Raw genomic sequence first — 22856 nt, forward strand, 5'->3', positions numbered from 1 at the left:
TACCTGGCTGCCCTTTGACCCCTCTTGACACCTGAAGTAAAGCTCTTCAGAAATGGGCTCCAGCCTGCCTTCCCAGGTTTCCTCCTTATACTCTCCTTCATACCCTCAGTTGTCCAGGTTGAGACTGTCCTATGTTTACTTCCTCAAATTCAACATTCCATCGACTGTCTGTGTCCCTTTCTACAGGCTGTAATGTGTAATTACAGCAATTCTCAGAATATACTCATATCTTACTTTTTCCTAGCCATACATTCCTCCAATGACATCCTTTATACCATTTCTCCCATGTAATTCCTCATTTTAATTTGGGTTCACATACACAATAATCTTCTCCCATTACCATTTAGGTGATTCCCAGCTTCAATTCTTTGCAGACTTTAGTTTCATGACTTAAAATCACTCAATGTCACAAGAAGAGTATTAGTAATTAGAAGATGGGCTTTTATTTCAAAGGGAAGCTTGGGGGCATTTATTTAAAAATGCCTTACTCTTCTCTTCCTATTCAATTCTGGGTAATAGAACCCTTTAAACTCTTTTTCTATATCATTGTCAAGGGATAAGCCAAACTATGAGATTAAAGAGAGGAGTAAAACTGAGATTCAAGGTCTAGGAGAAACATGATGTGTAGTGGTCATGTCAAACATTGGTTGAGTGTGGTCCAAATCAGGTTAAAATGTAATTTTATTATACTGGCTAACAAATGTAATAGTATTACATTAGTATAATAAATATCACATTAACAAATAATATTAAACAAAATTAAAATAAATACAATAGAACAGAGAGAATTACTAGGTGGTTTTCTAAGTTTATATGTAGCCCAAAGGAATCCTTATATACAGTTTTAGTTGTTCCTATTCCCATTTGAGTTTGACACCAGTGGTATGGTTCATAGTGCACTGGACCTAGAATCAAGAAGTCCTGGGTTCGAACCCTGACTTTGACACATACTAGCTTAACATAGTTAGCTCCTTCAGGGCCATTCCATCAGAAAAATATGGTCTATATTTTGGTAGCATAATTATGGGTAGGGAAATAGTGTCATAAATAAATATAGTATATAATAAATATACTATGTGATATACAAATAAATAATGGAAATAATTTAAATTATCTTCTACTCTTAAGTCAGTTTTTATGGACAACAAGTTCGAATAGAGAACTTAAAATGGAAACTTTTGCATATTTGGTATACGAACCTCACTTGCCATTTCAGATGCTCTTTTTGCTCTCTGAATATCAGGGATCTCTGAACTAAGCTCCATTCCTTTCCCCTTTATTTCATTTTCCAGGTCCTTTCTATATTCTTTCTGTAGGAGAAGAACGTTCAATTTCAAGACAGGAAATATCATTTTAAATGATGGAATACTTTAAACCTTTTTATAGGGTGCACTGTGAGGACAAAAAATGTGGCGGAGTAATTCAGAATGACTAGCGCTAATGTTCCGTATTTCATTTCTGGACTGCATTTCCCAGTCTAATCAAGTCCAGAAGATTCTCCAAGGCTGTCAATCTTTATCCTTTCATCCCTTCTCCCAATTTTTTATGTCTCATAGTCAGTGATAAAAAAAATATGTCTCCACTTTAAATGGTGCATGAGATCTTAGGAAGATATGCTTCTTATTAATTATTTGAGCTATTTCTTTGAAAGCCCTCTATAAAATATGAATCACCTGAAGTACATAGCTGAAAAAGAATGAAAAATTACAAATCAAAAGACATGATGCATCACAAGTTTAAAAAAAAAGTATGGAATCATTTTAGCCACTGAATGTGTCTATCCTCTTTGAAACTATCCTCTCCTATACCTTGATTCATAGATTAATATTAAAATAATTAAATTTTTTTCATTCTATCTGAGTGAGATTATTTCTATGAACAGAAATGGACTTCAATAGAGCTGGATATTTTTGCAAATTCAATTTGGAAATAACAAAATGTTGTCCCCAATTCTACTTTAGTAATGTTGTAATGTTGTAAAATACTGAATTCTCAAATGCATGTCAAGACTTCCTTAATGTTCAGAATTTATGTTCCTATTGAGTGAATGATTCATTCTCTCCCTTAGTCTCTTCTTCAATTCAATATAGTGAGATATTAACTGGCATTCAACTTAGCTAACGTCCTGCCAGATATTACACTAGTTTTTATTCATTTATTTTTCAGCGAAAGAGCCAGAGAAATCAATAAAAGCAAAGTTAATTTAGATCTAAGTGACAACACTTTGAAAGAGCTTTCACTTCCATTTCACTAAATAATTAAGATTTCCTTTGTGAAAGAAAAGAAACTAGAAGCATTATAATTTACCTAACTTTATGATATCCTAACTTTATGAATTTTTTTCATCAAATTCTCATATAAAATAAAAGGAAATTCTAAGGAATAGGTAGGATTTGAAACCATATGGCTAAAATCAGATTCACTTAATGTCATTAGGGAATGGTTGAACCTTTAGTTATTTAAAGCTATGCCCCAAGAGTGTAAGCTCGAGTAGATCTTAAGAAGTTGGAAAGGGTTCAGATAAAAGTCTGAAAAAAATCACATATATTTCTATCATCCAAGGACCAGCTCAGCTCAGTTTAGAGAGGCTCATCACCAAAAGGCTAGCCAAGGAGTACTGTTATTGTCAATTTAGCAACCTCTGAGGAATCAGAAAGGAGTTATAGTCAGCACTGTTGGAGGGTACATCCACACACATCAAAGTCAGAATGTGGGATGGATTTGGTAACAATAAAGGCTGATAATGGTAAAGAATGTTTGACTTTCCAGTCATTTGGGGGTCATGCAGGAGCTCAAAAATTCATGGGATTTTATTCGGTGCATTTTTCAATGAGTCCAATTTTAAAATTTGAACTAAGTAAACTTCCTTAATGTCCCTGACCTCTTTTTAACCTCCTACCTCTGAGACATTGCCTTACCTTGATGAAACCTTGTCCAGCAACCTTGTCAAATCACATGGCTTCAACTATCACATTTCTGTAGATGACTCATCTGTATATCTTTAGCCCTAACCTCTCCTCTGAGATTCATTTACATTTCTGTCTACCTACTGGGCAAATTTACCTGCCAGTACCTACAATTCAACAAGTCACAAACTGAATTCATCCTTTTCCCAAAAAAATTTGCTCCTCTACTTGCCTTCTCTCTGTAACTACCTATGGTTAAAACTTCAAAGTCACTGTATCTTTACCTCTCTCTTATCACCAACATCCAGTCCACCAAGAAGTCCTTGCCACCCTGCTTGCACAGTATCAAAAGCATCCACCACTTCCCCTCCCATTTCCATTTAAAAAAAATCAGTATGTCTTTCTGGACAATCACAACAACTTCCTATTCCATCTACCAGCTCCCACTCTCAAGCTCCTTTAAACAATCCTATACACCACAGCAAGATTTCCAAATGTGCAGACCTAATGAGATAATTGCAGTGTTCAAAAATCTTGCCACCTGCATCCTACAGAATATATATCAAATGCATTAGCCTTGCATTCAAAGTCCTCTAAAATCTCTCTCCAACTTATTTTCCTCCTTCTGTCTTTCTTCCTTTATTTACCTTCTCAGACGTTTTACTCTAACAAAAGCAGAATATTTATTAAATGCCCCCCTCAAAAAAAGTCCCCAACATCATAGTTTTGCCCATTCTATCCCCTACAACTACAATGCCCATATCCCACTGTCTGTTGAAATCTTATCAAGGTTACAAGAGTTATTTTAAAAAAACCATGACACTTTCCCTAGTCACCACAAGATAATCTGATTCTCCTTCCCTTGGATTCACATAGCACTATATTTAGATTTCTCTTATGCACTTAGAATAGTTTTCTATTACAGTTAGCCTACTGCATGCCCTGTCTCTGCTAGTAGGTTATAGTCTCTGCTATGCTTCTCAAGTTGAGTGAACTGAAAGTGTTTGTTTCTTTTTTAAAAAATCTTCCTATCTCCTTTCCCTAATGTCTAATAGACAGAGGTTCTCAGAGGACCTCTAGGTCCAAGGACCCCGAGCACCCTTAGAGTCTTGGTGAGGGTATGGAGTTAAGGGGGCTAGGGGCCCTATGGTCAAAACTATTTTCATAATTCTAATAGGATGTTTAACTCCTAATATTGTAAATATTAATAGCTATAACCCACAAAAACAAAAGCTCTTTGGAGTTCTTAATAATTTTTAACAGTGTAAAGGCAATCCTGAGAGCAAAAAGTTTAAGAACCTCTGGTCTAGTGTGATGCCTTATATAGTAAACGCAATGTCTGTGACAGATTCCTATTGATTAGAGATCAGTGATACAGAGACCTGATGGTTAATTTTCAGTCCAGATTCCAGTGGAGAAGGGGGAGGGAAGAGAAGGGAGAAATCTCTTCTCAAAACTCCCTTTTCAAAATGGGGGTAGTGGGGAAATTGACAATAGGACCAAAAGTGTGAGAAATTAATACCTCACCAAAGATGCCCTAGGGCCAGAATAGAAAAGGATACTTATCTCCTATCCATGTTGTCCCTAGTATTATCAGGCATACATTTTCAGAAATCCCCCAAGGATTGGGAAGGAGAGGCGGTCAGGTGAAAAAAGGGGTTCCCTTGATAAACTATACATGTAGTTGCACACAGTTACAGTGTTAACATTTAGCTTTTCATTAAATAGCAAATGTAAATTTGGCAAGCTCTCGTTTTTTAGAAGTTTGGTAAAAATCGTTAAAGAAGTTTGGTAAAGCTACTAAAATTGCCAATATGGATGAGAAAACATGTGTATTACAACATTTTACTGGCTTAAGAAGTTTCTTTTAACAGTATCTTCAGCTTAAATAATTCACATCAATTTCAAGATCGTGACAACTGATCCGATATATAAAACTACAACTAATACATATCCCCAACACAGTCTTACACTTGAAAGGAGGTCCATTTTGCAAATTTGGAATAACCCAAGTTATTTTCCATTTGGGAGAATAAAACTTTTTTTTTAAATTTCTCTCATAATCTTGGACATTAAAGTTAGATTCTACTATAATAACAATCTATTATATTAACAATGATCCCGTAATGTTTTGGTAACTTTGAATAAACACTTCAGTGATAATGAGTGATGAATTTTTTTAAAAAGGATGATAAGAATGTTAAGGAGATGAATATAGACTTTTTCCTACAATGGGTTTAAGTTATATGAGCACTTCTCTTCCTTGTAAGGACACAAAGTGTTTGCACATAACGGGCCGTTCACACAGCTTTCCCATTTGTGAGTACACCACTTCAAATGAGATAATCCTATGGAAATACAAATGAGAGGCAGGAAGAAAAGCATGATTCCAAAAACATAAGGCCTTGCAGCAAGACAATGCACTTGAAAGAGCTAAGCTCCTCTGCCAACACTTCAACACATTTTAACATTTTCGAACTCCTTATAAAGCTTTTAAGAGACTAAGTAAGACATAGAAAAAGATTAAATTCGTGAAAAAAAAAAGATCATTTCTCTGAGGAAATGAGTCCTTTCTTATTCATGGCCTTAAATATGAATGCTAAGTCCCATTCTGCCAAAAAGCAAAATAGTTATCTTAAGGTGAATTATATAATTGATACTTTTTTAATACTCAATGCCTTGTGCTCACCACTTTTGTAAGTATTGATCGAGCTAACTATAACCTGTACCCTTCTTCTTGGATTCTTCTTCATTGCTACCTTTCTCCCAAGACACATCATAAAAGTATTCTCCTTTTGGAGGCAACCAGGGTTTAAGGGACTTGCGCAGCTAATCAGTGCCTGAGGTCGCATTTGAACTCAGGTCCTCCTGACTCCAGAGCTGGTGATAAAAGTATTATAAAAGCAGTGACTCAGGCAGGATCTGAACCTAGATGTTCCTATACTTCCTGTCCACTAGTTTATCTACCAGTATGGTATCTCTCACATATCAGAAAACCTCTACCAGTCTCAGTTTCCCCATGGGTAAAATAAGGATGATATCTGTCAAACAAGATAAAATACATAAAGCACTTTGCAAACCTTAAAGTGCTATAGAAATTTTCCTTGGTGGTAACAATGATGATGAAGACAACAACGACACTCAGTACTCAAATGGACCTGTGATCTCACTAGTCTGGGAGTTCTGTACAGGCCTGCAGATTGCCACTATCCATGTCAGCCCATGCACTTAGACTTCAGGTCATGTTCTCCCCAAATTTCACAACAGGGGTTCCACCCAATATGCTGGCAATATTTCTCACTTTCTCCTGAAATCTCTGGGATAGTGGAACACTGTCTACCTCTCATCCCTTGCTCTTGCCAAATGATCGATTCATCTTCTCTCCCTGTTGTGTAATTCCATGATGACATCCCCTTTACTCCTGGTTCTTCAGAATTCCTCATCGATTATGAGGACAGCCTGCTCATACTCAGCATGAGCCTCCAAACTCATTATTATTTCTTCAGATTCAGTGACAATCCATTCTTTACATAAAGTAATACCACTGACATGTTAGCACTAAAAAGATGAACCTTTGCGTTCATGGGAAGCTTAAGGTCAATTAAACAGTTCCGCTGTTTCCCAAAAGAAATCCAGCTCACTCGCCTCCTTTTCAACTCCGGGCCCAGTTCGTTATCCATCCCACCATCTGTACCAGATATAAATGTTGGGCAAGGTCTGAATCCACTAGGTGGTAGAAGAAGAAAAACAACCAACAGATTTTTTACAGGTCACAGGAAAAAAGGTATCAAAGCAAAAAAAAAAAAAAAAAAATAGACTAGCAACATTTAGGGTTCAATGAAACTAAACAAGCTAAATATAGGACACCTGGCAATAAGAGCAAAGCAAAAGGACATTTATATAGTCCCTACTGTGTGCTAAATGATATATATATATATATGTGTGTGTGTGTGTGTGTGTGTTTGTATGTATATAATCTCATTTGACTTCACAACAACTTTTTTTTTTCCTGAGGTTGGAGTTTAACTCAGGTCTGACATCAGGCCTCATGTTCTATCCACTGTGCCACCTAGAAAGATGGACACGAGACAACAAAAATCCATCAAACTGAATAGTAATAGCCACTCTCATTTCTCTAATGTTTAAGGTTTAAACCTTATGAGGGAGGTAGCATAAGCATTACTACCTCTGCTTTATCGATGAGGAAACTGAGGGTCAGAGAGGTTAGATGTTAGCACTATGGCAATAGAGTCAATGAGTGACAGAACCAGGACTTTAAATCCAGTGATCTTACCATCCTCTCACATGACCATGTCAAGATCACAGAAACTTACTAGGCATAAAGTTATTACCAAGGAAATATTCCCTGGGCCATTTTATTGCTTTCTGCTCAGGCTAGCTTTTGTGAAAAAAAAATAGCAAGAAGACCTTACCTCTTTGAGAAGATTTGTGACATGTTTTACATGCAAAAATTCTGGAGTCTTGTCTAAATCCAGTGATGGCCTTCCTTTGATTGCTTTTTCAAAATCCTCTCGGTAAATTTTCTGATTCAGAAGACAGAATAAGCACCCTTAGGTTATGAAATACTAATAGCTATTGAAAATATGTCAAAGAACAAATCAACTGGTCACTGCCATACTTCTCCTATCTAACTCAAGGCCCTTACATCAACAGGAGAATTTCAAGCTTCTGCTAAGATTTTTAATTACTGCCTTCTATGATTAATTTCACTGTTGAACTAGGGTGAAAAGCAAAATGAAAAATATTCATTACCCTCTTTTTGTCTTGGCAAAGTAGCCTGAGTGAGGCTACGCAGCATCACATAGCCACAATTACATGACATCAGAACTGCTCAATTAAGTATAAAAATTCTGTGGAAAAGAAATCAGTTGAACTCGATGTATGCTTAGCTTGATGGGTTACTTCAGTCAAAATGAATGGCAATCCAGACACCCCATGTGGACCTAGCCACTCTGAGAAACCCTGATGGTATCCAAAGTCTTGGTTTCCCCCTTTTCAAACATATAAATGAAGATCTCAATTTTTTTAATGTAATGAGTAATTTCCTCCTTGATGCTCATGTGCTTTGACATCAAATATATTCAGGATCAATAGTAGAAACTGGACTAAATAAATACTTGATGATTGATTGATCTAAATGAATTTTCCCTGGAGTCAGAAAGGGTGTTCTATGAGTAGCAAATAATTAGCAGCATTTATATTAGGCCCAGTTAGAGTAATTTTTACAAAGCCATTACAAAAAAGGAGACATAATCCAGAAGAACCATCATGATGTTTCTCTCTCTTGAGCTCACTACAAATGAAAACCATTGATACCTCCAAGCTACAGCTGATCTTTTTAAATGAATTTTATCTATCCAGTATTTACACCTCTTCTATGGCAAGGCTCAGCCAAAGATATAGCTCATAGGTAAGTATTCATCTGTCTCCTCTAAAGCCTAGTGAGCTGCAACATAATGGCCAAGCTTAAAACAGCAATTGCTATAAGCTAAACAACAACAAAAAAGCCCCAGGGCTCTCTTCTCAAACCTCCAATCCTTGATCTTTCCTCCTTAAACTACAGCAAAAACTCTAGATTTTAGAACAGGAAGAAAAGAGAAATGGAAAGTCGATATTAAGCAAAGGCCCATGGAGCCCAAGAATTAAATCAATTCCTCTGAGGGAAATAAATCCTGTGTGGAAGCTGCCAGTGAAGAGAAGAAGTCAAGGAGAAATAGAGGTCATCCTCGCAGCTGAGTACAGGGTCATTAAGGCTAATTCTGCTGATGCCAAACACCCAATCAATTTGATTTTAAAAATTAAACCAGGTACATGTATGTTGTCACATAGACAAACCAGGAATTTAATGGAATTGTTCACACTTTAATGATCAGGATGTCTGTTGTTTGGTTGGTTTAGACACTGCAATAGTTAACAGCAAAGTGAAGTTCAAAGGAAATTTTCCAGTGTTAGGCAGGAAAGTATGTACATAACCAAACTAAGTTAACAATTCTAAGAGTTAAATATTTGGATCCCTCCCACCATAGGTAGGTATATATGCGTACACACACACACACACGCACACACGCACGCACGCACGCACACCCTTTCCCCTTCTCCCCTTTCAGATCTTCTTACATAAGACACAACATCTCCCAGAACTGGTCATTTTCATTAGCTGTCCCCCATGACTAGAATGCTCTCCTTCCTCATCCCCAGCTCCTAGATACATCTGCCTTCTTTCAACTGTCCTCTAAAATCCCTCCTCCTAAGATACCTGTCCCAATTTTCCTTCAGTCCGGTGCCTTCCCTCTGTTGCTTTTCCCAATTTATCCTTTCTGTAGCTGAACTTGTTTGTACATAGTTGTCTGCATGTCATCTTCCCTGTTAGACTGTGAGCTCTTTGTGGGCAGGGACTTTCTTTTGACTTTCTTTGTCCCTAGGATTTAGCACACAGTAGGTGCTTGATAAATGTTTATCAGCTGTTAAAGTCATTTCCTGTTTTAAGGCAGGAAAGAACAAAATATTCACATGAATACTTCCAGATGGCATAATTTAGGAGTGGGGAATCTATTTTGTCTGTTGAATGCCTTTGACCCACAAATAAATTCAGCATTACGTGAAAGTAATGCTACTTAGTTAAATTGGCTTGTGGTTTAATTTCAAGATACTTGGGGGAGAAGGGAAAACGAAGGGAGGAAAGAAGGTGAAGGGAAGAAATAGCAAAGAAAGCCAATGGATCGTTTACAGATTAACTCATAGATCTTCCACTTCTCTTTGTCCCCAGACCTTCCAAAAAATTCCCTTGGGGGGGGGGTTAGGATCAAGGGCAGGGGAGCTGTAGTGCCAGTAATCAGAACACTGCAATCCATGCAGGTGCAATGAAACTTGGAGCTCACTCTTTCCAGAATAATTCACTGAATAAAGTTTCTATGCATGCTTTGTTCTTTGCCTGGGAGAAGCCATTACAGAAATATTTTAGTTAAGGGTAGAGAAAGAATTATCCTTTCACTAGTGTGGGGAACTTCTAATGTAGAAACTCCTTCTGCAGATACAATTATACAAACTTAGAGGAAGTTGCCTGAGGCACTTCTCAGGTTAAATGACTTGGCCATGGTCATACAGGTAGTTGGGCATGTGTTGGAGGCTGGATGGGAATAGAGGCCCTCTGGAGTCTAAAATAGACCCTCAATCCACCCACCATGATACATCTACTATATAAAATGTTTCCTATAAATCATTTAATTACAGTCATTTTCCCCAAGAATTAAGACCTCTAACTGCTTGACTATATCCATACAATGATGAAATTTTGCTGATTTTATGAATGCAGTTAAGACAAAAAGTCAGTTTATGCAAAAATTTAATCAATATTGTTATTCGGCATACAGATAAAGTAGCCAGTGGATTGACTATGTTTTCTTTTTTAGGTAGTCACTGTAGAGAGTTTTGTCTCTTTTTGGACTGGACCTATGATTTCATTGGTTTACAGCAGTGATTCTCAAACTTTTTTTAAAGAGTCACCAAAGTACTTTTGTTTAACTGGGCTACATCTATTGAAACTTACTGAATTAAAAATTAAAATTTTTAGTATTTTTTATTTTGCTTTTTTGGAGGGCAACTGGGGTTAAGTGACTTGCCCAAGGTCACACAGCATTTTTTGTGTTAAGTGTCTGCGGCCAGACCTTCCTGACTCTAAGGCTGGTGCTCTATTCACTGCACCACCTAGCCTCCCCCCTGTTTTAGTATTATTATGAGAACAGTTTTAACCTTGTGGAGCATCTAAAAGGGTCATAGGAACCCCAATGGTCCCAGAGCCACACTCTGAGAATCTCTGGTCTAGGGAATTCCAGGTGAAGAAATTCCCTCTATCACACCACAACAACACTTGTAGTACAACTTAGAATTTTATAGAAGTGCCTGGGGCACACAGAGGTCTAGTGGCTTCCCTAGGGTGACAAGATAAGTATATGCTAGATGTAGAACTTGAAAGCTGCTCTTCCTGTCTCAGCCCTTGTAACCTGTAATTGCACAGAGCCCTTCCTTAATATTTCTGCATTCTGATGAGCTGTGGCTTCATCTCTGTATATTCCCTCCCATGATAGAGAAAGTGACCCTTAGTACATAGGCTGTGAGAGTTGCTATGGCTGAAAAAATCACCACCTTGACCCACCTGAGCTTGGCTATGCTGGTCCTCAGATGACCAACATGTTGTCCATTCCCAGATGTGGAGGGGAAGCCTTTTCAGCTTGTTAGGACCTGTCACAGCTTACTCTGGACATCACATAAAATGAATGCCCCTAAGGATGCTGTGCCCCAGTCAAACAAGCGAACAACAACAAAAAAATTACCCACCTCACTTTGCATTTTTTGAGCCTCTTTGGAAGCCTGGTAAGATGGAGTGTCCACAAATTCAAGCATTGACTTGCCTTTAGCTTTTTCATACTCTTCTTTGTACTTAACCTAGATTGTTAAAAAGTTTCCATTACAAACTATAAGGTAACCTCTTTGTTTTTAAGCAAAGATTATTCATAAATTATATGGGAGGACTGCACACATATAACCTATATCAAATTGCTTACCATCTTTGGGGGAAAGGAGGAAGAAAATTTGAAACAATTTTTTTAATGAATATTAAAATTTTTTTATATGTAACTAGTAAAAAATAAAATACTATATAAAAACTAATAAAAATAAGAAATTTTGATATAGAAAAAATTATATGGGAATAGAGAAAATTAATTTGGGCCAAAGTACATCTTTAAAACTATTAGGTATTGGGGCAGCTAGGTGGCATAGTGAATAGAGCACCAGCCCTGGAGTCAGGAGGACCCAAGTTCAAATTTAGCCTTAAATACTTAACTATTTAGCCTCAAACACTTAACACTTACTAGTTGTGTGACCTTGGGCAAGTCACTTAACCCCAATTGCCCTCCCTTCCCCCCTCCAAAAAGACAAAACAAACTACCTATTAGGTATTTGCCCTCATTCTTAGATTCATAGAATGCTTAAGCTGAAAGGAATCTGAAAGATTATGTAAAGTATAAAATTATAGACCTTAGGGCTATAATATATTCCCTGCTTAATCCAGATCCCTGGTTTCAAGAAGGTCAGATATTTACATCCTTATTTCATGAATGAAATAGCCAAAGCCCATAGAGGTTATGTGATTTTCCCAGGGTCACACAGCAGGAGAGGAATGAGGAGAGAGTGAAACAGGGAACTAAAACTCTGATCCTGCCTCTTGGGATAGTGTTCCCTCTATTACACCATACTACCCCCTCTAACAGAAGTAAAAGAAAGGCATCAACAAAAAAAAATGTTCCTATGTTTGGTAAGCATTAAATTAACGTGCACTGAAAATGAATCATCTTTTTAAAATAAAATCTAGTTATAGTAATTCTAATCACTTAGGAAGTCACCTTTAGCTCCTTTATTTGAATAAAATTAAAAATGTCTTCTATCCCTATCCCAAATCCCAAGAGAAAGTGATATATTTTCCAGGAAATTATATATCAGATAGTGTATCAAGGGAGGAATTAATTTATCATATTGGTTTTTTTAAGATTTGACATGAGAAACAATTTTGTATTATGACATGTACAAAATAACCTGTTGCCAACATAAATTACAAGAATGAATATAACCTTTATGTCAGGCTGAACTTTAGTAAATAGTACATTAGTAAATCACATAACAGGAAAGAAAACAGGCACCTAATTCTCTACCCTGATGTCATTGAATAGAGGGGAGAAAAAAAAAGAGAATATGTCACAGAAACCATATAATGTTCTTAATAATGCTCTACCTTAACCCTCTAAACTTTGAATGATCTTAAACATAAGCAGAGATAGGTTTACACAAGATCTCATTCAAAAATAGTCATTCTCTACAGAAGTTGCCCCACTCATAGATTTCCCCAAATGAGTTGTTTCAGAAGAGTGCTAAGGAAGAGATAGAAGCTACCCTGAATAGAAATCCAGAAGCTTCTATGATGCCCTTCTCCAAGAGCAGGCTCTTGAACCCCACAGCCGCTCTGGAAAAGGGATTTCTCTAACTAGACACAAGCAGCACAGTTCAAGAAGAAAACCTGGGAGGGAAATGGAAAATGTCTCCTCTGGTACGTTTACAAAGGTACATTGTCTTATGCTTCTAGTTATAAGCAGAAATATGCATCCCATGTAAAGAGATTTATTCCTCTTCAATTGAATACACATGGGATGGTCAGCAGCACTGGAAGAGACATCATAGGATACCAATCCAGACCCTTCATTTTACACAGAAGGAAACTGGGAACAGACTAGCTGTTTATTTTTCATGGTGTTTTAATTTGATGATCTTTTCTCAATCCTACTAAGCAATTGAACTGAAAAAAACTAATAATAAACCCTTGCTCCTGCCAAATTAATTCTACAGCTCAAAATTACAAATCAATGTTAGATACCTTTATTCCACAAACTGAAGTTCTATGTTGAACCATAGTTTTTCAGGTATTTATAAAAACTCAGTCTAGAAAGTGCCATTTGAGGTTTTCCGAAGAGTCTATTACTTCCATATCCATCCTAACATCGACAAGTCTTTACTGTGTTTTTTGTTTTGTTTTTGCGGGGTCATTGTCACTCTGGGGAAGTCCCTCTCAATTCAGTTAAACCCATACCTGACTCTGGAGGACCGTGTTGCCTTTATGATGGAGATGTTCAGCTGTGTCAGCTTCAAAATGATAACTTCCTTTGTTTTCTTCAAATACCTTCTTATATTCACGCTAAGTAGAAAATATGGAAATGCATTTAAAAGGCATAAGGATAGAATAGGAGCTAGATGATTTCATTACTAGAGAAAATTCCCATCTGAGGAAACTCCATCAAAAAACAGAGTCATCTTCACTACACCTGATAATCTTAGAGAATCTCTGGAGCAGTAAGGGGTCAAGGTACTTGTCCAAGGTCAAGAGGCAAGACTCGGACCAAGGTCTTCTAAGCGAAAAAGTCAGCTCTTTACCCAGTAAGCCATAAATGCCTCAAACTTTTAAAATAAGAGGAATTAATTCATAATAGCAATTAAACATTAAAATGAAATGAAGCATTTTCAAATAGCATTTTCCTGTATGTAAGGATTAATTACTTAGAGATGTGATTTGTATCTCATTCTACATTTAAACTCCCTACCTATAATCCAAACCAGACTTGCCTGCCTTCCATAGACACACACACACACACACACACACACACACACAGACAAAGACAGAGATACGTATGTGAAGGAATTGTCCGATGGTGTCAAATCCCAATAGAAAGGATCCCTGTGGACCACATATTAACTTAGGAAAACACAAATTAATATTGTCTATACTGTGTTGTATTTTTATTTATTTTGTTAAACATTTCCCAATTACATTTTAATCTGATTCTGCTGCACTTGGGAGTTTTGCCAGCTGCTTGTGGCCCTCAGGCTGCAATTTGACACCTCTGTATAGTCAATCCTTTAAATAAACTACCAACATAAACATTATACACCAGAAAGAATTACAACAATATTAAGTAATAATAGAAAGAGGTCATAATTGGATGGTTGGACTTTTAAAATGTTCCACTCTTTTAAGAGAATTTTAAAAGATTTATGTTGAATCTCCCTTCTAATTCTCCCAGGCTATGATTTATATTATGCCTGGCTGGGTTATGTACGATGATGCCCTATAAGATTTTAAACTCCATGAAGGGAGGAATCACTTTTTATTTATTTTCTATAACATTCCATAGCATAGTGCTTTGTAAATTAGGTGGGGGGGGGGGGCGGGGAGTGGCACTGGACTTGGAATTTCATTGCTATAGAGAACACTCAGAGAAGAAATTCCCTCCACCGGTGCAAATCATCAACCACTCCAGAAATTATGGCCTTCGAGAGTTTCCTAGAAGAGCCAAGAGGTTGAGTCACTCGCCCCAGACCGTAGTCCTGTGTGTCTGAACCAAGGGCCTCTTGACAACAAGAATTGCTCTCTCTGACATCCACTCTTGTTCTTCACATAGTAGGTACTTACTTCATAAATGTTGAATTTTCTTGAAGGTTAAGGATGGAATCATAGAAAAAGTATAAAAGCAATTGGAGGATGGGAAGGAAAAAGCAAAGGAAAGAAGAAGATGGGTTGATTCAAGTTCAAGAGCAGCCTCTGAGCCAGGGGTAGGATACTTAGGCATTGACCTGATTTACTTAAAAGGAGGACAAACGCCTGTGACTAAACGTGAAGGAAGCCAGGTATCCAGGAGCAGACAGTTGAATGATACTGAAATACTCAGAGATGATTTTGAATGAAAGCTATGAGTACGAAGAGAAAGGAGTGACCATGAGAGGTCTCTCAAACAAAAAATGATAGAGGACTCATAGTCACTGATGGAGCAAACATGGTGGACATGTGCTGACATGTCTGTTGGAAAAATTGTTCAGGGTAAGGAATGATCTTGACTGCCTACTTTCAATTCTATGGACTTAGCTTTCCATCTCTTGCCTCCACATACTTTGCACAGGATTTCTGAGAAAGCTAGGTGTGGTAATCAATAGGGTGCTGGGCCTGGAGTCAGGAAGACTCATCTTTCTGAGTTTAAATCTGACTGCAGAAACTTACAAGCTGTGTGACCCTGGGCAAGTCACTCAACCCTGTTTGTCTCAGTCTCCTCATCTGTCAAATGAGCTGGAGAAGGAAATGGCAAACCACTCCAATAGCTTTATCAAGAAAATCCCCAAATGGAGCTACAAAGAGTCAAACAGAACTGAAAAATGACTGACCAACAAAAAGCATCCTACTGGGAATGAACTCTGTCTTAGAACCCTTACCTTCCCTCTCGGCTCAGCTCAATTGCCTAGTTATTCATGCTTGGCTCCCTCAGGTTATTTATATACTTCAAATCAAGTCAATAAGCACCTACTATGTGTCAGGAATGAAGAGTAGATATAACTGAAAAGACTCAACAGCAACAGCAACAACACATGCAAGGCATTGTGCTAAGCGCTTGGGGTATGTAAAAAGGCACAACAAAAAACCAAATCAGCAAAAACAGTCCCTGATCTCGGGCATCTCACAATCTAATAGGTGAGGCAATTTACAAAAAACTGTACAGAAATATAAACAGGATCAGCTGAAGGCAGTCCCAGAGTAAAGGCCGCAAGATTAAGGAGGATAGCAAAGGCTCTTGCAGAAGGTGGGACCTTAGCAATAACTTAAAGGAAAACAGAGAAGGAAAGAGATGGCGAGGAGGGGAAACAGAGATCTGGGCATGGACACAGACAGTGAAAATGCCCAGACTGTGGTGCCTGAGGGACAGTAAGATGGTCGATGTCACTGGATCACAGATTACTAGGTGGGGAGTAAGGTGTAAGAAGACCAGAAGAGTAGAGGGGGGCAGGTTAGGAAAGGCTCACTTATGTGTTTACATTGGATCTCCCAGTAGAATTAAAGGATCGCTTGTTGCTTTTTACATTTGTATCCTTGGTGACTAGCATGCTACATCACATATAGTATGCATATATGTTTGATGACTTGAAGTTTTTTAAATTGATAAACATATTGTAGCAACGTAGTACATTAAGCAATCTAGTCCTTGAATTCTGGCTCTGCTACCCAATCCATAGAGCAACAACCTGAATATTCAATTTATCTGCCCGGTGTGGAAAATACCATCGACTCCTGCCTTATCATTTCATGTAATACCACATGCATTAAATGTGTCAAAGGATGCATCACTTCATTAGTACATGGATCTACCAATGTAGAAACTCCCTTCACCAGAAGAGAGCACAACTCATCTATGAATCAACAGATAAGTCCTAAGGAAGTGAATGCATCATTTGCAAGTTCAGTGACTTAAATAAGGTTGCAAAGCTATAAAACATCAGAGGCAGAATTTGAACTCGCCTTTCTGACTCCAAGCCCAGCACTCTCACCACTATGATATGGTTCCCCCAGTTAGGGAGACAAAAAGATTCTATGATGTTACAATATTACATTTTTAACTAAAATAATTATAAATCAAATGTCACAAATAACAGTAGATCCTATCCATGAAGTAAATGCCTGCTGATTAACTACTTCATTGATGGACCTGACAATTTAGGCCTCTCTCCAGAGGCACTCAGGTGGTGCAGTAGATAGAGCCCAGCTGGGCCTGGAGTCAGGTAAATCTGGTCTCAGATACTTACTAACTGTGTAACCCTACCAGGGGCGGGGAACCTGCAGCCTTGAGGCCACATGTGGCCCTCTAGGTCCTTGGGGCCCTAGGTCCTTTTAATTGAGTTCAAGTTTTACAAAACAAATCCTTTTATTAAGGGGATTTGTTCTGTGAAGTTTGGATTCAGTCAAAGGGCTGCACTTGAGGACCTAGAGGGCCACATGTGGCCTCGAAGCCGCAGGTTACCCACTCCTGCCTAGGCAAGTCACTTACCCACTTCCAGCCTCAATTTCCTCATTTGTAAAAGGGGCATAATAAAATCACCTAACTTCCAGGCTTATTATGAGGATCAAATGATACAATATTTGTACAGTACATAGCAAGGCACCTAGTACATAATAGGTGCCTAATAAAATACTGCTTTTCTTCCCAATTTCTTTAATTTTGAAGGATCTATAACCTATAGGGGAAAAAATTAACTCCTATGTTTTGTATCTAAGTCCTCTGCAATCAGGTCCCAATCTATTTTTCCTGAGTACACAGATTTCACGTTATTTTCCTACAGAGTTGCAGTTAAACTGGCTTATTTACTATTCTCTAACCACATCATTCCATCTCCCACATTTGTTCTTCCACACAGACCTAGAATGCCCTCCCTCTCTTCTCACCACCCTTTCTTGTAATTCCTAGTCCCCCTCCAGGTTTGGCTCAGCTATGACAGGCTACATGAATCCTATATTGACTGTTTTAATGTTCCCTCTTTCCCCCAAATACTTTGCTTTTACTTTGAGTATAATTGGGTTAAATTGGCTATATAAAAATCATAATCCTTGCCTCTAACAGCCAGCAACCACAGCAAGAATATAAACTCTCTGAAGGCAGTAGAACCTTTTTTTTCTTTGCCTCTTTAGCACCTACCACAGTACCTTGCCCACAGTAGATGTTTAATAATATCTCTTTGCTGAATGAACTAATGAATAAATTGTTTTTTCCTAAAACTGAACATTTCTGAGTTTGTCATTATCACATCTGGTAAAGGAAACATACAATGAAAGCTTTGGTCCCAAAATAAATATTAACTGTAGTTCTAAAGACTTTCAGAAATGTCTAAAAAATATCAATTTTCTGGAACTACAAAGAACTTTTCATTGTATTAAATTCACTATATTTAACAGTCTCTGATGCCTCCTAGTGGGAGTCATACATAGGTACAGAAAAAAACAATACCTGAAACACTATTTACATCAAACTGGAGTAAACTAAATGTTGTTTTAGTCCTAACAAACTTAAAATTTCCTCAAGAAAACATAAAAAACCAAGAATCTCAAACTGAATATACTGAAATTCATTGAGATATATTTTGCATTAAAAAGGGCATTTAATTTCACTACCTCTAATTCTGAGTCTCTCCTATATTAATCTGTAAGAAATAATGATTTATAAATCAATAGCTTGGAATCCACAGACCATCAAGTGACCATGGAGAGATTTTGGGGTGTTACTGAACTTGCATGGGAAAAATACATCTTTATTTTCACCAAGCTCTATCTGAAATTTTAAAATTTCCTCCAATTATGTGTTTAAAAAACAACATTCAGAAATGAAGTCCAGAGACTTCACTAGACTACCAAAGGGCTCTATCACACACACACAAAAAAAAAATGGTTGAGGACCTCTGTTTTATATCAAGGTCAGCTGAAGCTCATCATTCAAAATATCAATTTTAATTCACAGTCCTGAACTTTGTAGAATATAAACATATGGAGCATCTTTTGATGAAATTCTAATGGACAAGGCTTTTTTGAGAATGAAATTCCAATTCATTTTTTATCAATGTCAACAAGAAACTAAGTATTTCATATGCTTGAGCTGTACTGGTTAATACTTTAATCTGGGCAACTTGGAATGACAGGTGAATGTTTCTGAGAAAAGCCCTTCAAGAAAAATTCGCAAACTAATGAAATATTCTTTGTTGACACTTCAAACATATAAATCATTGATTTCTTTATCTAGAAGATTACACCTTGTTTGCAAACTATGAGGCAACAGGTTTTAAAAGAAATGAAAGGGACTGCACTTCACAGATATGTGTGAAATTTACAAGTCCAGCATTCCATACCAGGAAATCAAGAACAGGGGTTATTGCTTTCCCTAGGAAAAACCAGAGATCAAGGGTATGCTTCTCTTAGACAAGATGACATTAAACTTTCAAGGTTAAATATGAATAAGAATTTAATCTATGGCTTTGGCTGGTATTGTGTAAACTCCTTAAGGGCAGGGACTGTCTCACTTAAGTTTCTGTACATACACTGCCTAGCACATGGCAAGAGTTTACTAAATGCTTATTGATGGACTGTTACAAATATGACCCTACATCTGATAACAAATTTGATCTACACATGGTGTATAATGTTATGTTCCCTTAAAACAGGTGAAACTCAATTCCTCTGTCTTATGCCCAGATCCTTCCAAACCCAGTTTCTGACCAAAATAACATAATTAAATGTATTCTTATATTAATTTATCATAGAATGATTTATGTAAGAGAAATTCTGCATTCTGCAATGAAGTCCAGGTTGCAAGAATGTATGACATGGAGTAAAGTTACTGGGGATGATTTAATTGTTGTTTGAAGGTGAGAGAGAGAGAGAGAGAGAGAGAGAGAGAGAGAGAGAGAGAGAGAGAGAGAGAGAGAGAGAACTGAAGTAGAAAGCTCAAGGAAAAGAATTTTACTGATTTTTATAAGGATGACTATGAGTCAAAAATAAGTAAATGGAACTGAAAAAGAGGCAAAGAGTCAATAACATGTATGTATATGGAATTCCACATCTGTGGGTTTAGAGGAAATGACATGACAATGTGGTTTCAGTGGGGTGGAACTGAGATCTAATTTAGGGTCTGTCAACAGTTCTTTATGTTTCATTTCCTGCACTGTAATAATAATAATTGTGGGTATTTCTATAGGCTAGACACTTGCAGTGAACTATGTATCCAATTATTCATGTGATCCTCAAAACACATGAAGTAGATACGACAAAGATATAGTGAGCATCTACTTTGTTCCAGGCACTGTGGTAGATGCTGGATCTATATTAAAAAAGACACAGAAACAGAAGACAGAGAGGGGAGATGGAGGGAGAGGGAAAGGGGAAAGGGAAGGGAAGGGAAGAAGAGAAAAGCAAGATCTGGAGAAAGAGAGGAACTCAGGCAGGAGAGAAGGAGGGTGGGAAGAAGAAAAGGAAGTGAGGAAGGAAGGAAGGGAGGGAAAATTTTCAGATTTCTGCCCTCAAATGGGTTTATATAAATCATGAATGAATGAACTAAAAAACACTAAAAATAAGTATGCCATTGCAAGTAGTTTCTCCTATATTCATCTAAATTATGGCAAGGACACAGTAAATATGAATGTATTATTGGACACAATTATAAAGGAAGTGGTTCTTTTGTTTTTTAAGAGAAGACAATTCCAATCTATTTTAGGTTAAAATTTAGAAGAAGCCAAATAGTTTACATGCACAGCTGTGGTAGATAATACTATTATCTGGATGTTTCAGAATAAAGACCTATAAAACAATGAACAAATTAATAAATTATCCTTTGCTGACAGTTCAGACAAATAAGCTAATTGTTCATTTGCAGATGGGAAACTGATGCTTATGGGAACGCTTACAACTCGCAAGTGTTTCTGAAACCTCTATGATGACCTAGGCACTGCTTTAGGGGAGAGGAATCCCTGTACAAGGAATGATAGAATCTTTACTTACAAAAAGCTTCTAAAAGACTGGATAGGCCTTGGCCATAAAGTCAGGGAGTCTGAGTGATCTGCCAAAGGTCATAGAAGATGTGACAAACCTAGTATGTGAACTCCTGGTTTCTTTCACTCCAAATCCAGCACTCTTCACCAAAACTATTATCAGTATGTTCTAAAACTAAGGGTGTCCTTCATTACTCAAGAGTCTGGGATTATTACATATTAACAATGATGATGAGACTTTGAATTCATGATCATGTCAAGAATTTCCATCTATGCCATATATCTTCAGCCAAAACATATTTTTTCTCCCATTCTTTTACTCTTTTAAAAATATGCTTTCTAACAAAAAGAAAAAAAAAACGATAACATGTTTGAGGTCAAGTAAAAGAGCTCAGTTAAGTGACTGTTTCCTTGGAAGGCTGGCCCATGGTCATCTCTGAAAAACTGGTCTCTTAGAGGCCCATAACATAACTGCCAGTGACCATAATGAAAACCTGAAATACTTTTCTTTAAGAGTCGGAATGTTCTAGATGACTAAAGCAAGATGAGTTCAGATTGATATATGTCAGAAATATTTGGGGTAAGGAATTTATAAAAAACGGTTTCCACTGCATACCTCTAAACATACTGGTTTATTCTTTCACAAATTTGCCATCACAGATTCAAACAAACAAACAGCAACATGAGGAAAGAAGAAAACGGAGAATACAGATTCGTATTGATATTTTATTTACATAAAAGTACATTGAAACTCAGTTTAAAAAATTAGAAAGCAGAGGAAAGAAAAGCAGCAAAATGGGAATTATCTCTCTGAAGAATAGGGTCTTTGTACTTTAAAAAGAAAATTTTCTATCAATAGACACTAAAGGTCTAACGGGAATTATTATTCGAAAATTATGGTCTTGGGATGATTTATGCAAGGAGATCAATATTTTGAATCAAATTAGTTGTCAAGAAAGAAGTAAACACACACGGGGAAAAGTGCAGGGAGAATAAAGTAATATCTGTATTACAAGTGGCCAGTCAATCTCGCATGTAATAAAAACCAACTTACATTGCTGAGCATTTTGCTGGTTTTCAAAGCATGGTCTAAAAATAGGCTTGGGAGATACGAAACTGGATCATGCATCATCCGAATATCTTTCTTGTACTGCACCTATAAAATAATATAGAACAAAATGCAATTCAGCAGAAGACACGGCAAGCTCTATTTCAAAAGCTAAACATGACAATAATTCTGTTGGCAAGTGGCCTGGTTAATTCCAAGTGACCACTAGATGGTGCTCATTCACTTCTGAACAAGTAGAAAATTCAATTATCCAATCATTTCCATTTTCAGATGCTGAAAAATGTTTTGATAGGCACTCCAATTGCGCATAAAAACAAGGCAGCAAAGTTAATTGAGTCACATTTTTTCAAGAAATCATTGCTTTTCAAAAGCAAAAAGCGAATAAAATGTATAACTTTATTCCTTCAAACCAATCCTTTAGTGTCTGACTTATAATTTGTGAGAACATTATTTAATCTTCTGCTGACCTGACCTTAGGTTCACATGAAAATTTATAAAAATGTCATCTTTTTAAAGAATCAGTATTCTTTATCATTTTTTCCTTTACAGAATATTTCACATTGATTGCTTGGTGGGAAGAGAGTGGAAGGAACCTAACCAATTCTAAGAAGTCCTCAATAAGCTGCATTCATTAGATCTTGTCTTTATTTTCATTATACTTTTATTTAATACAAGTTGAAAAAAGATGATGAAATAAGAACAAGAACAAAAAAAAAGAAACCCAAGATTCCTAATTGCTATAGAAGACAAGAATATCAACTTTTAGCCACAAATATAAATTACATGAACATGTCCTTCATATATGGTTATCCATGAAATCAAGATCCTCTAATTCCTGAAGGAATTACTTGGAGTTAAAGGTTTAAATGATCTAACAAAACATTATTCAACAATTTTAAGATTTTTTTCAATAAAACATTTATGTTCAACTACAGCAAAATGCATGCTTTTTTTTCCTAATTATGAGGCAT

The 22856-nt window shown here is 36.9% G+C and overlaps 1 protein-coding gene across 3 annotated transcripts in view; it reads right to left on the reverse strand.

The window, feature by feature from the left end:
* Positions 1-22856, reverse strand: part of NEBL (nebulette) — a 535063-nt gene that overhangs the window by 68544 nt on the left and 443663 nt on the right. The window contains exons 15-19 of one of the 3 annotated variants that reach the window (XM_069086284.1): positions 21871-21972; positions 13564-13668; positions 11262-11369; positions 7340-7450; positions 1200-1310 (exon numbers count right to left, since the gene is read on the reverse strand). The exons of the other annotated variants lie outside the window; for them this stretch is intronic. Coding sequence (XP_068942385.1) covers positions 1200-1310; positions 7340-7450; positions 11262-11369; positions 13564-13668; positions 21871-21972 — 537 coding nt within the window. The remainder of the gene's footprint in view (positions 1-1199; positions 1311-7339; positions 7451-11261; positions 11370-13563; positions 13669-21870; positions 21973-22856) is intronic. 3 annotated transcript variants of the gene reach the window in all.

The sequence above is a fragment of the Petaurus breviceps genome, unplaced genomic scaffold, assembly GCF_028583685.1.
Source record: "Petaurus breviceps papuanus isolate PSGF00001 unplaced genomic scaffold, PetGlider_PUasm1.0 178, whole genome shotgun sequence".
NCBI lineage: Eukaryota > Metazoa > Chordata > Mammalia > Diprotodontia > Petauridae > Petaurus > Petaurus breviceps.